Source organism: Neofelis nebulosa, chromosome 3, assembly GCF_028018385.1.
Source record: "Neofelis nebulosa isolate mNeoNeb1 chromosome 3, mNeoNeb1.pri, whole genome shotgun sequence".
NCBI classification, from domain to species: domain Eukaryota; kingdom Metazoa; phylum Chordata; class Mammalia; order Carnivora; family Felidae; genus Neofelis; species Neofelis nebulosa.
Genome location: NC_080784.1, coordinates 17,280,295 through 17,300,729, shown reverse-complemented (window position 1 = coordinate 17,300,729; position 20,435 = coordinate 17,280,295). Strand labels below are relative to the sequence as shown.

Sequence of the window (20,435 nt, the reverse complement as noted above, 5' to 3'; positions counted from 1 at the left end):
AATGACAAAATCTTAGTTCAAATAAGTTTCAGCATTCTCCAATGTATAATTTAAGTATAAATTTGTATTTTGTTTTCTTTGCCTATTTTAGGTAGATTGAGTGAAAGTTTTAGCTTTAAATAGTGGCAGGGTATGAAGGACTATATTAGGTATAAAAAAGGAAGAATGCTGGGGACATGGGAGTTGGGTAAGAACTAGAAGTGACGTCATTTGGGTGGGCATTTTGCTGAACAAAAGGGCAATAGATACCAACCCCTGTTTTGCTGTATAATTCAGAAATCGTAAAGCTTTTAGTTTTAGGATGGGCTCATTTACTTTCTTTCCAATGGGAGTTATAAACCAGATTGTTAAAAACCCAGCAATTTGGATATCATGTTTCTTAAATTCAGGTACATCTTAAGGGAATACTAAAACTTCTAGTTGGAACTGTTAGGCATCTGTCTGCCCGTCAATGCAAAGCATAAATGTGGATTATTTGAGAGCATTAACCCTGAAAGCCACTGAGATGATTTCCCTGAGATGAAAGAAACAAAAACAGCAACAACAACGAAAACAATGGATATGCCAATAATTTTTCTTACTGCTGCTAACACTCACCTGGTAGCTCATTATGTTGTTTCTACCAAATCACTCAGTGGCCTCATCTAGCCTCCCTTCAGCAGTCAGTGAGAGCCTCCAAAGTCTGCTTACACGTTCGCATCCATGACAGGCTAGTTCATGGACAAACACAAAAAGAGGGCATTTTTAAATCGGGGTAACGAGGCCCTAACACAGCTGTAAAAGTGGGAACACATCCTTCTTGATTTATACAATAACCACTATTCCCTTATATATCAATTTAATTATATTTTCCAACAACTGTGTCGCTCTTAGTTCATAGTCTGGTAAAGCCCCTAGACTTACTTCAGATAAAGTGACGTGGTTTAGCCAAATTGCAGGACCACAGAGATGTCATGAAGAAGTTTGCCAAATTTCTTGCCAAGATCTAGCAAGCCATTCTTGTGCGCCAATGAATAGCAATATGAAAATGATGATGATGAGGAGGAGGAGGAGGAGGAGGATTATACACTTCTTTTATCAAAAGTAAATAATCTTCACAATAAAAGATAACTATCGTTATTACCTATTTTCACTAGATCCAAATGAATAATGTCACAAACTCTCCACTGTTGAAAAAATTCCAGAAATGTCGAATTTTAATAAATGCAAGCTTTCCCGCATTTTCCCCCATTGGCCCATTATTGTCTTCCATGGGTTTTTAAAGAACAAATTGAAGGGGCACCTGGGTGGCTCAGTTGGTTAAGCCTCTGACTTCCGCTCAGGTGGTCATCTCCCTGTCCACGGTGTCAAGCCCCGCAGTCGGGCTCTGTGCTGACAGCTCAGAGCCTGGAGCCTGCTTCAGATTCTGTGCCTTCCTCTCTCTCTGCCCCTTCCCCGCTCACACTCTGTCTCTCTCTCTCAAAAATAAACATTAAAAAAAAATAATTGAAGCAAATTTCTGCCACCACCCCCCAAGATTTTTTTCCCAAATTTCACATAGCAAATAGAGTTTCACCATTTGATATCTGAGACTCATACAAACACAGGTTTATAATAATACTGGCAGTGTACTCTCAATAATACGGTTGAAGTGTACTTTGACATCGCTAAGTTATAGAAGCATTATTTCCGGTGTTTCTGGAAGCCCGTGTGTTCAATCAGAAGAAACACGTAACTTTTCTTCACAGTCAATTAACAACAAGCAGGATTATTTAACGGTAGTCACTTCATAAAATAACATTGCCATGGAAATACATTCGAATAAACATACTTATTAACTTCAGATTCCGAGGTTTTCTGAAAATACAGCCATCTATAGCTATTGGTCTGGGCTTTAGCTAAACAAAGGTTTCCATTTCGACTACGGGAGGAGTTGGGCAGAAGGAATCCTTGTCATAAACAGCCACTATTTGCATATTAGTATTAGAAAAATAAGTAGATAGCCTTCTGTCAAAAGCCCTTTTTTATTCATCAACCAGTTTAGCCTTCTGATATTTCATTCTTTCCTTTAAACCCTGCCACATATGATTTGGCACTTAAGCACTATGTTTAACGTTATGCGTTGTAATTAACTGTAACGTATCGAGGGAAATTATCTTGATTTCAACTGACATTTCAAGACACCTTAAAGGGAGATGCATGTTCTTTGCTTATAGTCAGGGGAGCGAAGCCACATCTGAGTACTTTTGAGGGTATTTGACCTTGGAGCAGTCATTTTTCCTTACCTGAAATGTCTAATCTCAAAAATGAGTAGACTGATCTAAGATCCTTTTCCAAAGCTGGGATTTAAAAAATAAAACACACATAAAATGATACTTCTCTCTCCTACCACAGTATTTAATGTTCACATCCATTAAATTCTAAGTATGAAACATACAAAACTAGATTAGAGTTTTCTTTATATCAGATCATTTTGTGATATCAATGTATAAAAATTAAGATGGAAGTTTTGAAAATTGAAAGTAGGGGGAAACTTATTTAGCGAAGCTCATAATTTTTTTTTAACAGTTCTTTTATTACTTTATTTCTCTTACATGGCACAAAAGTGTTTATTAGCTTTTTTTTTCATTTCAACTTTATTGGAGGTATGTATAATTGACATATAAAATTCTAAGACGCTTAAAGTGTACGATCATGGTAATTTGATATATTTATACATTGTGAAGGGATTCCTGCCATCTAGTTACCATATCCATCACCTCACATATGTACACACACACACACACACACACACACACACACATACCCTTTTATTTTTGGTGAGAACATTTAGGCTCTACTGTCTTAGCAAATTTTAAGTATACGATACAGTGTTATCAATTAGAGACACCGTGTTTTACATAATATCCTCAGATCCTATCCATCTTATAACTTTTACCAACTTCTTATCTTCCCCATCCTCCAGCCCCTGGAAACTATTTTACACTCTCTGTTTCTATGAGTTCAATTTTTTTTATAGGTTCCACATATAAATTATACCATGCAACACTTGTCTTTCTCTGTCTTATTTCACTTAGCATAATGCCCTCAAGGTCCATCCATGTTGCCTCAAGTGGCAGGATTTTCTTCTTTCTCATGGGTCAGTAATATTCCATTGTGTGTGTGTGTGTGTGTGTGTGTGTGTGCGCGCGCGCGCGCACGCGCATGTGTGTGTGTATACATATCACATCTTCATCAGTTGATGGATGCTTAGGCTGTTTCCATGTCTTGGCTGTTGTGAATAACACTGAAATAGATATGGGAGTGCAGATACCTCTCCAATATCCTATTTTCATTTTCTTTGGATATATACCCCAAGAGGGATTGCTGGATCTTATGGTAGGCCTATTTTTAATTTTTTGAGGAAGCTTCATACTGTTTTCCATAGTGGTTGCACCAATTTATTCCCACCAACAGAGCCCGAGGGTACGCTTTTCTCAGCTTCCTCACCAGTTCTTGTCAGCTCTTGTCTTCTTGATGATAGTCACTCTAACAAGCATGAGGAGTTAGGTCTTGGTTTTGAACTACATTTTCCCGATGATTAGTGATATTGAGGACTTTTACATGTACTTGTTGGCCATGTGTTTGTCTTCTTTGGGAAAATGTCTATTCATTTCCTCTGCTCACTTTTTAATCAAATGTTGTTGTTGTTGTTTTTGTTTGGTTTGGGGGGCTCTGTTTGTTTTGCAATTGAGTTGTATGAGTTCTTTACGTATTTCGGATATTAATCCCCTATCAGACACATGATTTTCAAATATTTTCTCCCATTCTATAGGCTGCCTTTTCCTTTTATTGGTTTCCTTTGCCGTGTAGAAGTTTTTGTTTTTATTTTTGTAAAACGTTTATTTATTTTTTAAGTAATCTCTACACCCAACATGGGGTTCACATTCACAACCCAAGATCAAAAGTTTCATGCTCTTCCAATTGAGTCAGCCGGGCACCCCATTGTGCAGAAGTTTTTAGTTTGATGTACTTCCACTTGTTTATTTTTGCTTTTATTGCCTTGTTTTTATTGTCAAATCCAAAAACTCATCACCAAGTCCAATGTCAAGTAGCTTACACCCTATTTTCTTCTAGGATTGTTATGGTTTCGGGTCTTACCTTCAAGTCTTTAATCAATTTTGAGTTAATTTTTGTGTATGGTGTGAGAGAGGGGTCTAGTTTCATTCCTTTGCACTTAGCTTTCCAGTTTTCTCAAACCATTAACTGAAGACATTATCCTTTCCCCATTGAGTTTCTTGGCTCCTTTGTCAAATTAATTAACCACATATAAATGGGTTTATTCCTAACTTCTCTATTCTGTTTCATTGATCTATGTGTCTTTTTTTATGCTAATACCATACTGTTTTGATTACGGCTGGAAATCAGGAAGTATGATGACACCCACTTTGTTTCTTCTTTCTCAAGATTGTTTTGGGGTCTTTTGGGGTTCCACACAAATTTTGGGATTTTTTTTGTTCCATTTCTGTGAAAAATGTGATTGGAATTCTGATAAAGATTACATAGAACCTGTAGATTGTCTTAGGTAGTACGGACATTTTAACAATATTAATTCTTTCCAATCCAGAGTATTTGTGTGTTCTTCCATTTCTTAATCAATGTCTTATAGTTTTCAGTGCACAGATTTTTCACTTCCTTCGTCACATTTACTCCTAGGTAGTTTTTCTTTTAATGCAATTATAAATGTGATTGTTTTCTTAATTTTTCTTTCTGATATTTCATTATTAGTGTATGGAAATACACTGGTTTTCCATATTGGTTTTGAATCCTGAAACCTTACTGAATTTGTTTATTAGTTCTAATATTTGGTGGAATTTGGTGGAATTTTTAGGGTTTTCTATATATAATATGTTATCCACAAATACAGACAGTTTTCCTTCTTCCAAATTAGAAAAGAAACAAATGATTCTTTTAAAAGATCAAAGACTTGCTGCTGAAAATAAAAATTTATGGTAGTCTGTATAATGGTGGAATGAAGGGGAGATACTTTCACTCACGGAACTAAACAGAAATGGCTGTCATCAGGATGTTATCACTGTAATTTGTCACACAATTTTTTGTGTGACATGTTATGGACATCTCTTTCTTCTGACTGTCACCCTTGGGCTATAAGCTGTCAAAGGTAATGGAAAAAGGATTTATAAAAAGCTAATTGTTACAACCTTTAAGTGTCACTTTCCCTTAGGTTCACTAGCAATAACTTAGTTGGGCTAGGAAACAAGTATTTGATTTAACTATTTCTGTAGTTAATAATAAACCATAGGTACTCATGATTTAATGTTTATTTGAGAGAGAGAGAGAGAGAGAGTGCATGCATGCATGCACATGAATGAGGGTGAGCAGGGGAGGGGCAGACAGAGAGAGAGAGAGAGAGAGAGAGAGAGAATGCCAATCAGGCTCCACGCTGACAGCATTGAGGCCCAACTCAGGCTTCAATCTCACAAACCCTGAGATCATGGCTTGAGCCAAAATGAAGAGTTGGATGCTTAACCAACCGAGCCACCAGGCACCCCATCTGACTTCAATTGAAAGCAATAAAACAATGTCCTATATACTTTCGGGGAAGTCTAGATCATTTTGTCAAGACTCAGTCCAAGATAAAAGGTATGCCTCAAAGTACCTGAAATATCGGGGAATGAGAATGATGCCAATTTGGGGATGGTTTACTGCAGAGGGGACGGGGATAGGTTTGATCCTGCTGCTGTTGCTATCGTAGAAGAAGATCACGACATTAGTATAAATTGTTTAGATGACTGGAAATAGGTAGACTTGGATTTTGCATCTAGGTCTGCCTGACTCCGTACCCTATGCTTCCAACACTACTCAGTTCACCTGTAACATGTGTTCCTATATTCTATTAATTCCTCACTTGTCTCTTTGATAATGTGCCTGACTCATCAGATCCCCATTAGAAATCTGCTTTTTTTTTTTAATTGGGAACCCTTTTGGCTTTAGATTTACATAATAGAAACCAGTGGAATTTTTCTAGTACTTTTGAACAAATGACTTCGTTTTAGAGAAAAAAAGGCATTCATTTTTCAGTATTTAGATGTAACCTATAAGCATCCTCAATATAAAAGTTAAAGATCCAATGAAGGTAGGACACTAGAGGAATATATTTAAATTAAATATTTATAAATAAAAATATTTTTCAATTAAATCACATGACCATGTAAGGTGAAAAGAAGTCAGCATTCTTTTATAATTAAAGAAGAGTGGGGCACCTGGGTGGCTCAGTCGGTTAAGCGGCCGACTTCGGCTCAGGTCGCGATCTCACAGTTCATGGGTTCGAGCCCTGCGTCGGGCTCTGTGCTGATGGCTCAGAGCCTGGAGCCTGCTTCCGATTCTGCGTCTCCCTCTCTCTCTGACCCTCCCCCGTTCATGCTCTGTCTCTGTCTCAAAAATAAATAAACGTTAAAAAAATTTAAAAAAAAAAAAATAAAGAAGAGAGTGATTCACAGACTCTGAGGCTTTGGAGAGCTCCAGAAAGAAAATTATTTACCAAGTGATTGACTTCTAACCAGTATAGTCTTCAGGAAAAATCTGTTACCAATTTTGACTAGGTTGCTTTGTAAAGTCTCAAAAGAAAAATTGCTAATTTCCATTTTAAACATGCTATTCCTCCTCAGGAAATTTTTCCAGGTATCAGGATATTTGATATAAAAGAATGTTTTGGTTAAATTTTGTTAAAAATATATTGTATATTCTTATAAAAATAATCAATGACCTCATGTTCTTTGTTCTTCACTATTCATGGTAATGATCTCTCCTTATTCCTAGAAATGATGTTGAATGTGTTCTTACCCCAGCGTTCGCATATAAATGCTGTGGATGATTTGGCTCTTGAATAATAAGGACTCATCTTCAGGCACCATTAGCTGGGGAATGTTGGGAGGAATTTTTAGTTATTGAAGGCTGAACATGGACAACCATGACCTTACTATCAACTGTGATGTCGAGGAGCCTCTGAGTCAGTGTCATATACCAGCTGTCAATTCAGGGAACACGTTCAGAAAAGGGCTTGAGGTGGATACTTATCTTTCTAAATGCAGAGACTGTAAAGGATAAAATAATCTACTTGGGGTATTTCCTGTGAAAATTTCAAAACAGCACATTGACAGAAAAGATAAATTGTAATCAACCTACATTAAGTCATTTGATTGTAATTGAAAAATAAAATCATTTGGCACTTAAGAATACTTCTAATCCTGGGGTGCCTGGGTGGCTCAGTCGGTTGAGCATCCAATTTCCGCTTAGGTCATGATCTCGTGGTTCATGAGTTCCAGCCCTGCATTGGGCTCTGTGCTGACTGCTCAGAGCCTGGAGCCTGCTTCAGATTCTGTGTCTCCCTCTTTCTCTGCCCCTCCCCTGCTCGTGCTCTGTCTCTCTGTCTCTGTCTCTCTCTCTCTCAAAAATAAATAAACATTAAAAATAATAATAACAATAATACTTGTAATCCCTTTAAAAAAAGGGGGGGGGGTACCTGGGTGGCTCAGTCAGTTAAGCATCCCACTTTTGATCTGGGGTTGGGTCATGATCTCAAGGATGGTGAGTTGGAGCCTTGCATCAGGCTTTGCGCGGACAGTAAGGATCCTGCTCAGGAATCTGTCTCTCCCTCTCTCTGCCCCTTTCCTGCTTGCACTTTCTCTCACTTTCTCAAAAATAAATTTATTAATTAATTAAAAACTTAAAAAAAAAATACTTCTAATCCTACCACTGCCAGGGAAAGAAAGACAGAGCCAGACACGCATTGGCCACTCAATAGTTTATCCAAAGAGAATGGTACACATGATCCATTCCAAAGTTAATTCTGGTCAAAATCTGGTGCATAACCTCAGCATGCATCATTTGTATTCTTGTGTTTAAACTATGTCTCTAAAAAATCTAACATCCCTCAATGTTTTCCTACCACTTAGACTGTGCTTCCTTTCTTCTAAATAACATCTGAACTGTAAATAGGTCAATTTCAAAATAACCCTAACAATTATTGGATTAAAATTATTCTATGGAAAATATTTTGGGCAACTTCTCACATTAGCTGAACTAAAATTTAGTCCTATAGTTTTATAGATGTTCTTGGTGCTTCAATTTGGGTCTATAAAAATAAAATGACTTACACAGAATTCTTGGCCAAACTTGAGGAAAGGATTTTGCCTCTGCTTCTTTCAGAATAGGATACCTGATAAACAAGCGAATTCAAGGAGAATTACAAGATTATGAGCACAAAGTCATGTTGGTATCTTAGCCTGAACAATCAAACATCTTCTTAGGACCCTCATTCAAAAGTTAAATTAGCCAATCTATTGTTATATGCCTGTTGGGAATAAAGATTGCTCTGATCCATAAGAAAAAAAGTGGATGTTAGATCATCAAAAGAAACTCAAGCAGAATTAAAAGATTACAGACACAAGGTCATTGATGAAGGTTTGGGGGGGGGGTGCAGTTCGTGGGGTCTAGAGCCAAAGGCCAAGAAAGAATTCTTGAAGACATATTTGGTGCAACAAGGTGATTTTATTAAAGCACAGGGACAGGACCCTGTGGGCAGGAAGAGCTGCTCTGGGCTTGTGTGGAGTAACTCATTATATGCTCTTAGGTTGGGAGGGGATCAGGGATAGAGTCAGTCCCTAAGGTATTCTGGAAGCACGGTTTCCAGGACCTTGAGGGACTAGCTGTTGCTAAGGAAATGCCATTTATTACCGTTTACTACAACCTCAGTCATGAGACCCTTTAGATCCCGGGGCCATAAACTTGGAGTACGATTGCCAGCATATATGTTGGGGCAGTTGAGATAAAGGAAGTAGACTTACAGGATCCTCAAGGTTGGGATAATGTTAAGCCAAGGTTCTCTTTTGCCCCCAGCAAAGTGTCATCCTCGAGGCAGCTGAGCTTCTAGAGGGAGGTCACTCTGCCAGTTTCAAGGACTTGTCAGTGGGCTGCAGGCAGTAAGGGAATCTAATATTTCATTTGCCTTACTTACCTACACTACCATGGCAAACACTTAAACCCCTTTCCTTTGTTTTTGGGTAGCCAGGAGTATCTGAGGAATATCACATATTTCACCTGGGGCGGGTGGGGTGGGGCGTGGCTGGGGAGGGGAGCCTGTATTTTGCCCTCAGCTTGCTCCACACTCCCTCATCAGTCACATTTTTCCCAAGCATGAACAACAAACCCAATCTATTGCCATATGCATATTGGGAAAGAAGGCTGCCGTGACCCACGCCAAAACAAATAAGTTGTTGTATACAACTTAGTATACATATACAGTTGTTTTCTACATAAAACTTTGGCAAGAACTGAACTTAAGTAAATACAGCTCCCCACCACCTGTTGAAAATCATTTTGACACTAATGCACAGAGTTCTTTGCTCTATGGGTTATTTGCTGAGGCTCAAGGTGCTCTGCATTTTATCATCAGTTTTCACTGTCTTGGCCCTTGTTCAATTCCAATTTAGGAGAATACTTGAAACACTGTCTCTCCTCGTAGCATGCAAACGCTCTAGGAATTTGATGCTTTCCAGAATAATCTATGCTTGTTCTGTAAATACAATCAAACACACTTTTCCAGGAAAGAACAAAAGAGATTAGATTTGCTTTAGCTTAAATTGTCTAAAGAGGGTTCTCAGTTGTGGACTTGTTAATGGGTTTAGTACAAATCATGGAAATTGAATCATGCATTTTTATTAGTCACCCAAGAAGCCTTTCGGTTTCAGGTTCTTCTGGAAAGCTCAATCACCCGTGGCTCTTCTTTTCACAACGTGGAAAATGTCTTGCCTGATCAGGAAGTTAGTCATTTTACATTTTGACATCTAAAACAATGAGAAGCTTAAAAGCCTCACGAAATTACATTTATAAGCAACAGGATACATCACTTTAAAGATGAAAATCTCAAGGATTTGTGGCGCCTTTCTTTGTTCCTGCTCATCCTATTTTACTTTTTGAGTGGCATATATTTTGTAAACATCTGCATTTGAATTCAAACAACAAATGTTGGCAATTAGTTCCCTAGCTTAGAGTGAAAACATTATTAATTTATATTGGCAGCTTTTGTATTCTGAGAGTTAACCTTCCTTGTGTTTGTTTTCTTTACCAATCAGTAGTGTTCCAAGGCAAACACTAATCTTTGTCATTCAATTCAAACACTAGGACAGGGGCGCCTGAGTGGCTCAGTTGGTTAAATGTCCAGCTTCAGCTCACATCATGATCTCACGGTTTGTGGGTTCAAGCCCCGCATCGGGCTCTGTGCTGACAGCTCAGAGCCTGGACCCTGTTTCGGATTCTGTGTCTCCTTCTCTCTCTGCCCCTCCTCTGCTCATGCTCTGCCTCTCTCTGTCTCTCAAAAATAAATAAATGTTAAAAAATAAATGAATAAAGATAGAAAGAAAGAAAAACTTAGGACAGGTTTCAACATAAAGTGTTCTGAAAAGGAGTGATAAAGTACAATTTGGGAAATGTCCTTTACAGTCCTCATTTTCTGGAGACTGTTTATCCCTTCTTGTTTTAGCAGTTGCCTCTGACTTGGTCACAGACATCCCCTGAGGCTTTTCTTTTCCATTTATTTTATCCATTTAAGGTTAACATACTAAGAGTTTTGCTACCGAGAGATTAAAATAAATATGTTTGATGGAGCTTTCTCAAGGCTCCTGCACTGACCACTGCCTTCTTCCCTGACTTCTCTGGCATCTCTTCAGTACGGGCCATGTTGAGACTACCGAGTAGAGTTCTTCACAAAGGGCCACATTTGAAGGGGGGGACGGGGAGGGGGAGCGTGTTCCTCTCGTTTGTGTGCACGGAAAACTAAGAGAGAAAATTCATCAGAGCGAAGTTTCCCTCACTCACTTTTTAAAATCACTTGGCCTGTGAAATTTCACTGTAAAATTCACTGTAATATTTAGTCACTCAGTATTGGACATGGCAGCTCCAGGCAAGAATAGGACACTCAACACGATCAGGTGACACAAAAACTACACAACTAGGATATTATCATCTGTATTGTTTTCAGTTTATAGTTCTAAAAAATAAGTTGGGGTGGAATATCATTACTGTGGTTTTATCCATTCTGTGTGTTTGCTGCTTTAGTATTTACCAAGTACCAAGGTATTCGGAAGTTAAGCTAATCATTAAAAAAGAAATCCTTGTTGGGGCTGCCTGGGTGGCTCAGTCAGTTGGGCCTCTGACTCTTGATTTAGGCTCAGGTCATGATCCCAGGGTCGCGGGATCCAGCCTGGCATCAGGATTGGCACTGAGTGTGGAGTCTGGTCAAATATCTCTCTCTCTTTCCCTCTGCCCCTCTCCCAGGCTGGTGCTCTCATTCTCTCTCTCTCTCTCTCTCTCTCTCTCTCTCTCAAAAAAAGGAAATATTTTTCCTCTTGGTTCATAATTAAGTCTCCTATGAGTTAAGTGTGTTTTTTCCAGGCTATATATTTCACCATCTTCTCCCCACCCCTCCCGGTCCTGGGAGAGAAGATACGTATCATTGTACTTAGCTGGTGTTTGCATTTTGATTTTGTTCTTATAATTTCACAGTAGTGATGGGCAAAACCAGGCTTTCTGGAAGAGGTGAACTTCAATGCCCATATTGCAAGACAATGATAGCTGATGAACAGAGCCAACCATATGAGGACAGGAGAAATGGTCAGAAAGGAGGAAAAGGCAAAAACTCTGGCAGGGACAAGAAACACAGGGAGTTCATTTGGTGCTCCTTGCAGAGACTGAGGGAAAATGTATTTATCAAAAGTCTTTCTTGACAGATCATGACAGACTGCTTCATTTCAGCCTATCCCCACTTGTCCATAATGTCTAAATAAGTATTTTAAGTGATCAGATGAGAGAGTGCTGATGTACCTGGAAACCGAATATATGGGGGCTGGAAAAGTTTGTGTTCATCCAACTCAGGAGCAAAGGCAGGTTGGCTGGGGGTAAACCTCTCTTTCAGAGCTCTCGCTCTTAAAAGAATTGCTTCCTATGACAGCACGTCCTTCCCCTTTGGTCTTGGTGTATGGAGAAGTAAGAAACTCTAAAAATGGGCTGAAAGAATATGCCAGGGAAAGAACTAGGTCATCTCACATGACATAAAATAATGCACAATATCTTAAAACTTTTTCTGCAGCCGGCAACATTCCACCAACCATTTCTAGTGAATTAACCTCAATTGTTACACAGCAAATACTAAATTGGGAAGAACCACAGCATCAGGTACTGAAACAGAAATAGGTTTTATATTTCCTGTGTCTTAAGAAGAAAAAATAGGTGCATCTCATCTTTCTTGACCGTTTCCTCAAAATATATGCTCAATTCATTAACTATTCCCTAGTAAGAAACTGACCCAGTAATAAATTAAATAATGTAAGGTCATGATCTCAAACAAAATAAATTAAATAATGTAATAAATTGAACAATGTAAGGTCATGATTTCAAAGTGCCAGACTACCTTTCAAAATTCTGGAAGAGGACACTTAACAACCAATGACCCTTTGGGGCTTAGAAAACAAAAACTCTTAGCATAAATGTTTGTGAAAGAAATTTAATTTTTAACACAATTGAATTCCTCGCCATTTTCATCCATTAGTGGTCACCATTAAGCAAAAACCTAAGTTTATGTTTATGATCAAGGACCAATAGTAACTGAAGTTTAATTTGAATAGAATTATACATTCTGCCTACCTTATTCACCCCGATTTAAAATAAGACTAACGGTAATGTGCTATTAACTCACAGGTACACCAAAAACAAAACAAAAACACTTGTTCATGGTATTTTGTTCCACATACTAGTGAGCAAATTAATGCATCATTTTCTTTCTACAGGAAAACTGAAGATTTTAATAACAAACCCTCCAAGGTCAAAATGAATACAGGTATGCTGTTTCTGTTAGTTTCGACCCTTTCAAAATCATCTTGGCCCTAAATTATTAAGTTTAGTACTCTGCTGATCTGATTAATCTAAATTCATTACTTGACTTCTCTGTTTTTTGTGCTCCAATCTTATAGCTATCAAAAGTAGACTTTTCTGTTTTGTTATCTACTCTAACTCCCTTTTTCTATGATCGTATCTTGAAATGAACAGGAGTTCCTAAGCCCTAGGAAAAAGTAGCGTATCATTTGATGCATACATTTGTAATTTCTCACTTAAAATAGGCTAAATTCATAGGCAACTTGCTGCAGTAGAAAATATTCAAAGTCCCCCTTTTATAAACACTTCACGTTAACGATGTTAGCAGACTGAGTGCCAAAGCTTCATGTGAGATCAGGTTAATTATTCTAGACATAATACACATAAAGTCATAAGTACTATATTTTTAGAATGAGAACACTGTCTCCAAATAGCTTTAACAACACCGAGGTCTCTGAACTCTGTATTATGTAATGATACACGTTAATTGTGACAGTGTTTACGACACATGCTAGGTACATATGAATTTTCTTTCCAAAGTAGAAATATTTTGAGTTCTATTTTCACCTTTGCCCCCTTGACACTTTTATATGGGCTATCAACTGATTCTGAAAAACAACTTTCTAACTGCAATTCTGGAACCTGTGTTCACAGATAATGCCATTTCCTTCCACAAGTGGCCCCTGGAAAGCTAGCCAGTTACTCCGTGGCAAAGGGAAAAGGGTGGCCCGAGATATTTTCTCACATCAAGCGGCTTGCCTGGTTGCCATCTCTTAGTGTTAGCAAAATGCTCTGAGGGACGATTAACAACCATTGGTGAGAACCAATATCTGATCCCTAGATCAAGTGTAGAGATACGGACACTTGTCTTTCTGTCCATGATCCTGTGGTTGCCCCTTAGCAGAAACCTGCTCTAGCTGACCTCAGAAAAGTGTGGGTCAGCCGGCCCCCAAAAATGCAGTTATAAATGTGGAGAGTAATAGGCGAGATGAGGATATTGGAGACAGTCAAAACATATAAGGAAAGCTGAGAAATCAAGAGAGATGATAACCCTAGAGAAGAACCAAGTAAAGGCATTTGGACAGTTGGAGATGTGGGACAGATGTAGGAGAGTTAGACATGGGAAATGAAAGGAGAAATATTACAAGGCAAAAGGATTGAAGAAAGCAAATAGAACAGAGAGAACACAGCTGAACAGGAGAAGGCATGGTGGGACAGTTGTCGCTCCAGCAAACTGTCCACTTGGGGAGGTTATATTCATTCATTCTTTGCAGGCATCTCCTCACGGATTAAAGTTGAATCTAACTTCCCAATAGCCTTCATTTTGTGGAGTGCTGATTTGCCTTTATAGTATAACCCTATTAATGACGGCGGTGTAATATGTGATCATACTAAATATGTCATATTCATTACAACGCATTCAGTAATTAATCTTCCTAGTGTTGGAATTCAATCCTTAAATAGTAAAGTAGGCAGGGAGAAATTCGTGCGTTTGTTTAGGTCTCTGGGGTACTTGAGCCAAGTTATCACTCCAAGTCTGTTACATGAATGCAACCCCCTCTAAAGCATGCTCTCATTTAAAAGGAGTGAGTGTGGCTCTGTATAGAATGCTGATTTGCAAAGTTACTTTGCTTATCTGGGTGAATTTACACACATACAGGCATGCAAAATATGATATTCGAACATATGCATACAAAGTGGGTTAGAAGTGACTGGACCCTTTTGTTTAAAACACCACAGTACTAAAGACAGCATCCTCACTTTGAGATCTCACACACATCTTCAAGAAAGAGCAGAAAGTATCAACACATGGGTAAGTAGATACAGAATACAATAGATTTTTCTGTTCTAGCAATTTCACAGATGTCTCAGCTTTTCAAGGGGAGCTCTTTATTAGACAGTGAATAAAAAATGGATTCTCACGTCATTTTATGTAGGTCTTAGCTTAGAATACAGACACAGTTTAACCCGGAGGTTCCTACACTTTCTGGTTTTATAGTGCCGAGATAGCTTAGGAATTTTTAGCCATCCTCTCAAGCCAAAAGAAATACTTCACAGTTCTATTTATTAAGCAGTAGGTGCAGACAACTTAATAAGTACCCATGTTCTACCAACTGAGAAGCAATTTGAAAAAATAATGCACTTTCACTTAAAAAAATAATCATTTTTTTTATTCTTTATAACCACATTAATATACTTATTAATGGGATGTGTGTGCCTGTTGGACGCACACACAACTTCTCAGACCATGGAATTAGAGTGTACATCACCACTCTCTTTTCCTGGCCCCAAATTATTTTCAGAGGGTCCTTGCTTTTTGCCGCGGTGATCACCAAAACCCAGCTTTTCAAAGATGTGATATCATCTAAAGGCAGACCACACAACTGACTACGTTGAAAATGGGACTAGCTCAGGCTAGTAGTTTTGTGCAGTGTCTGATAGGGATCGCTGTGTTCTCCTCAAGAACACAAAATATCCTCCCAAGCCCTTGTGAAGCTCCTGATGGGGCCCGGGGGGGCCTCAGCACGCAGTTTTGGAACCATGGGCTGAAGGAGTAACCCCGAGTCTCCTCATTTTGAAATTTTCAGATGTTCAGAATTAACGGAACTAGAAGATAAAACTTCCCGGAGGTCACTGTCCACTTTCAACGCCCTTGATTACACGATCCTTTTAGACCACTCATAGCTGCTATACAGCCCACATTCAGTGACATTGCCTCCATTGCCTCCGAAACACTCCTCTATTGTAGATTTTATTTATTTATTTATTTATTTATTTATTTATTTATTTATTTATTTTTGCAATTTGCTAAAATCCTCTTGGTGCCCCTCTTACAGGTATCTTTAGTACTGTATGTTTCTACCATTTGTGTCTATGTTTGGCCTTTGATTTATTTGACTTCGCCTCTGTTGCTTCATTTTTCTGCTCTAGTTATCATCTGCATTAGGAAATCGTGATTTTCAACATATATTCAAGAAATTCTAGTTTGATATGGGAATCATTCCACCACTTGTAAATTCTACTGATCTTACTGCTTGCGGTTTTACCAATAATTAATTCAAGTCGCACTTCCAAGCTCTCTTAAATTCTCTCACTTCCCATACACAAAGTGCATCCTCTTCTTTAAGAAATAAAGGAAAGGGGAAAAAAGGAGATTAGCATGTGGCAATATACAATGATGATGCTACCACATTGGTGGTTATAGGATTTGTTTTTCTTGTTATAACCTCCAAAAAGAATTCAATTTCAGTTGTTTTCATTCCCGGAGAAGGAGCAAAACTATTTATTGCACATTCCATATACAAAGGAATGTGGGAATGAAATTGGAATCTGTTCCTAACTAGAACATGAACCTTCCGATTTTAGAAGTCTTGCTACTCTGAACTTCTCATATCATGTTAAATAGCTGATGCATTTTCACTGATTTTATTTCATGTTGTGATTTCCATAAAGTGTAAGTATACAGATCATCATATATATTGTTCAAAGGTATAAAAGCAATTTAATATTTTAAACATTGGTCATTGCAATCCTGTATATATCAATATTGCCTTTGATTCCAAATAGGAAGACAGAGAATTTCTAAAATGATACATGTTTCTTTATGAGTCCTATAGATCAAATAGACCATGCCTGTATCAGTTAATAACTTTTACTTCAAGAAGTGATTCAAGCTACTTTTAGGAACCATAAATAGCTAAAATACAGTAAAACCTAAATGATGGATACAAAACATACTATATCATACGTCTCAGTCCTGAAATACAGGCTGTCCATAACTCCAAAAGCTACTCACACTGCTTATAAATTTAATATTAATTGAATTTAAATGGTACAAACAAAGTTGAGTTCCCTATTTGTGTTTTCATTAAAGAAAACCATTCACATATTAAGTGTAAAATCTGTGTTTTCACTAAAGCATTGGCATCTATTGCTAAAACAGACTCCTGGTTTTTCGGTTCTGTTTTGTCTTAGTCTGGGGTGGGTGTGAAATTTTCAGATGTATCCCATGGTTACTCATTCTGGCTGTTCATCTTCCTCATGGATGTCTGGCACATTCCACTTGAAAATGCATGACAGTGCATGTGCTTTCCCCTTTGCTGTGGCCTCTGCTATATCATTTTTTTGCTTTCAGATAGCGGTGGGTGTGCTCGCAAACGTGCTGCCATGTCTGTTACATTAACATCTGTGAAGAGAGTTCAAAGTTCTCCAAACCTATTGGCTGCAGGTATAATATCACTAACTCACAGAATGTCACAATCTACTGGCTTTATCTGACCTTTCTCTCCTTCCAGAATTATCCTGTGCGGATGATGAAAGTGGCTGTAAATACCTTTCTAATGCCCTACGAGTTCTTATTTTTCTTGTCTCAAGAATAGCTCCCATCCCTTATGACTGTTTTTATTCTAAAAATAAAAAGCCAAACGAAACTGATATCTTGCAAAAAGCATGTTAAAAATCTAATTAAAAACAACAGTCACCTGACAAAAATGTGTTGCGTAACAGCTACAAGTGTTAATAACGAATTCAGGGTTTTTTTTTCCACACGAACTAAAGCAGTATAATATTCAGTTAAGATAACTTCCACATGGTTTAGTTGTTTTCTTTTTACCTGAAAACTGTCGGGTGGTGGGGACACGGGATCAGGAAGAGGGACTTTCAGGAAACCGAATCATTATGAATTCACTTCTTCACCAAAGGTTGCAAACAATATGATAGAATAATAGTTTTGAAAAAGACCCTGAAACGTGCTTTAGTCCAGTCACCAAAGACTCTTCTAATATATATTTTAAATGTCTTGATCCGAGTAAGATTAATTGGTACCCTCAGATATAAATATCTGCAGAAAGCCATTGAGAATGTGATATTTCAGCATCCAATGAGGTGGGTCTCTGGATGACAAATGTCTATCTGACTTACCTAAGCCTGTGGGCACAACGTACCCTGAGAGGGGCTGTTGCTGTGGAAGACGAAAGTGAACCCAGCACCCCCAGTGTCTGTAGGCCCTGAAATACGCCTAGACCTTATTGTGACTGGTTTGTGGGTTGGCTGGTTGGTTAGTTGGTTTGATTGTGGGTTGGTTGGTGGGGCTTCCTTGTTTTTTTATTTGTAATATTTGTAAGTTCGGGAGAAGTTGGAAAGAGATTGAGAGTGTTTAGATAATTTTAATTCATACTCTGCATATCAGTGGCTTTAATACACATACATTTAGTGGTTAATTATAGTGAGAATGTCCTTGGTTAAAGCCACTTGATCCTAAAGTACTCAGCTATGTTGAGGGAAAAAACAAGCTTTCACATGCAGAATCCCACTCTTAGCCACCACCACCTCCAGGTCACAAGTGTATTTCAATGTACAAGTTTAAATACCGGTCCAGGTGGTTCCATAATATATTACATTTTTTAAACGCAAATTGCATTGCAAGGTATGTAGTATGACATCATTTTGGTTAAGAGAGATCTTCGTGTATGTATTTGTACATGTTTATTCCTGTGTATATGAGCGTGGAAAAATGTTAGAAAAACCCAAGTGTCGTTTATGTTGGATACCCGAGAGAAAAGGGAATAAAGGGCAATAAGAAAATAAATAAATAAATTGATTGATTGATTGGTTAAGTAAATAAGTAAATAAATAGAATTCCAGGGCCACCAGGTGATCGGAATGCCTAACCACAAATGCCACCGGCATTTCAACCAAGTAAAATTCTGGCCCGAGCTGCTCGGACGCGGACCATCTGAGGGTACCATCTAGGGAATGTGGCACTACTTCAACAATGCCAGATTGTTATGATTTACAAAAGTTTATTAACGGAATAGTAGCATATTGAAACAGAGATTGCCATTTTGGAGACTCAAAACTAGAACACCATCAATTTCATAACACTCAATTTAGGAGAAAATATTTAATGCTTCAGAATCCAAATAATGGACAAGATTAAGTACTTTAGGAATATGAAATAATCTTCAGTAATAAGAATATGCAATGGCTCTGGACCATTTAAACTTTTTAAAAAAATATTCATTTTTGAGATAGGGAGTGCAAGTCAGGGAGGAGCCGAGAGAGGGAGAGGGGGACAGAGGAGCCGAAGCAGGCTACGCACTGACAGCAGCAAGCCTGATGCAGGACTCGAACTCACGAGCCGTGAGATCATGACCTGAGCCAAATCTGCATGCTCAACCACCTGAGCCACCCAGGGGCCCCAACCATTTAAAATTTTATATCATTAGGGGGCCCCTGGGTGGCTCAGTCGGTTAAGCCTCCCACCGTGGCTCAGGTCATGATCTCACCATTCCCAGGTTCAAGCCCCGTGTTGGGCTGTGTGCTGTCAGCTCGGGGCCTGGAGCCTGCTTCGGATTCCGTCTCTCCCTCTCTGTCTCTGCCCTGCCCCCACTCGTGCTCTGTCTCTCTCTCTCTCTCTCCCTCAAAAATAAATGAACATTAAAAAAAATTTTAATTTTGTATCAGTAGGAGTAAGACTTCTAGAGAATGAAGTCCCCTGAACTTTGCTTTTCATTGTTACATTAAAACTGGATCTCTTTTGTATTTATTAGACACATGAGACATGATTCCTTTCTCAAGGAACTTTTAATTACGCTTTGAAGAAAGAAATCAGCCTCTTTTTATGCCTCTTACATGATACGGTAGCCTTCACAAGAAAACTAATTCGACATAGTGTTTTTTTGTGAATCAAAAGAGGATTAGTAAGTACTTACTACATTAGGTATTATTAAAATAAAACAACCTTTAAGTAAAAGACTACCTCTGCAAAAGATTCTAAGCTCCTCTCTCTCCCCGCTCAGTCACAGAGTCAGTATGAGCTGCTGGCGATCAACTATTTGTCCTTTAAATCAGTGTCTTTCTCTTTATCTTTTAGGAGAAGTAATGTCCCAATGGGCAATTCATAGCACACAGAGATTTTCAACCTAAGCTAGAGCCACAACAATAAGTATGTTGGCTATAGACTATACAGATACCATAAGCCTCTCAAAGGACATTTTATTTTACCAAAATGCATGACAGTCTAAGATAACACCAGTATGGTGTTATGCTTTGGGACTGGACCACTATGGTAAGAAACTGGGTCTTACCAACACCACCTGTGTATTATATATACACCCTTGGGAAATTCCATCTGTTTGGACTTCAAGTTTCCTTTCTTAAAAAAAAAAAACCCAAAAACCAAAAAACAAACCAAGAAAAAATAAATTTTTTGACATTTCCTACCTCTCTGAGAACATAATCATTTCCCAAACTCACAAGGATTTGCCAAAATTAAATAAGAGTAAATGAAGACAATAAATAAAAAGGCTTATCACAGCACTTAGAGACACAGTAGGCGTTCAATTAGTTGCCTTGAATTAATATGTTTAATTAATTCTTGCAAAGCATTTGAACCCTCTAAAGAAAGGAACTATAAGAATTAAAATCATCATAATTTTCACAAAAGTATAGTTTATAATGTCTAATATAGCATACCAGTGGAAAGGAATTTAAACAAAACCTCAGGGGAGAGATTATGATATAACAGG

The 20,435-nt window shown here is 38.2% G+C and overlaps 1 protein-coding gene across 49 annotated transcripts in view; it reads left to right on the top strand.

Annotated features, from left to right (window-relative positions):
• The window catches only part of SORBS2 (sorbin and SH3 domain containing 2), a 351,659-nt gene that overhangs the window by 237,620 nt on the left and 93,604 nt on the right, over positions 1 to 20,435 (top strand). For 43 of the 49 annotated variants that reach the window (XM_058723353.1, XM_058723357.1, XM_058723364.1 and 40 more), the window contains exons 3-4: positions 12,822 to 12,871; positions 17,042 to 17,134. The exons of 2 other annotated variants lie outside the window; for them this stretch is intronic. In XM_058723353.1, coding sequence (XP_058579336.1) covers positions 12,862 to 12,871; positions 17,042 to 17,134 — 103 coding nt within the window. In that variant the 5' untranslated portion in view covers positions 12,822 to 12,861. The remainder of the gene's footprint in view (positions 1 to 12,821; positions 12,872 to 17,041; positions 17,135 to 20,435) is intronic. 4 more of the 49 variants (XM_058723363.1, XM_058723361.1, XM_058723375.1 and 1 more) reach the window with 2 other exon arrangements.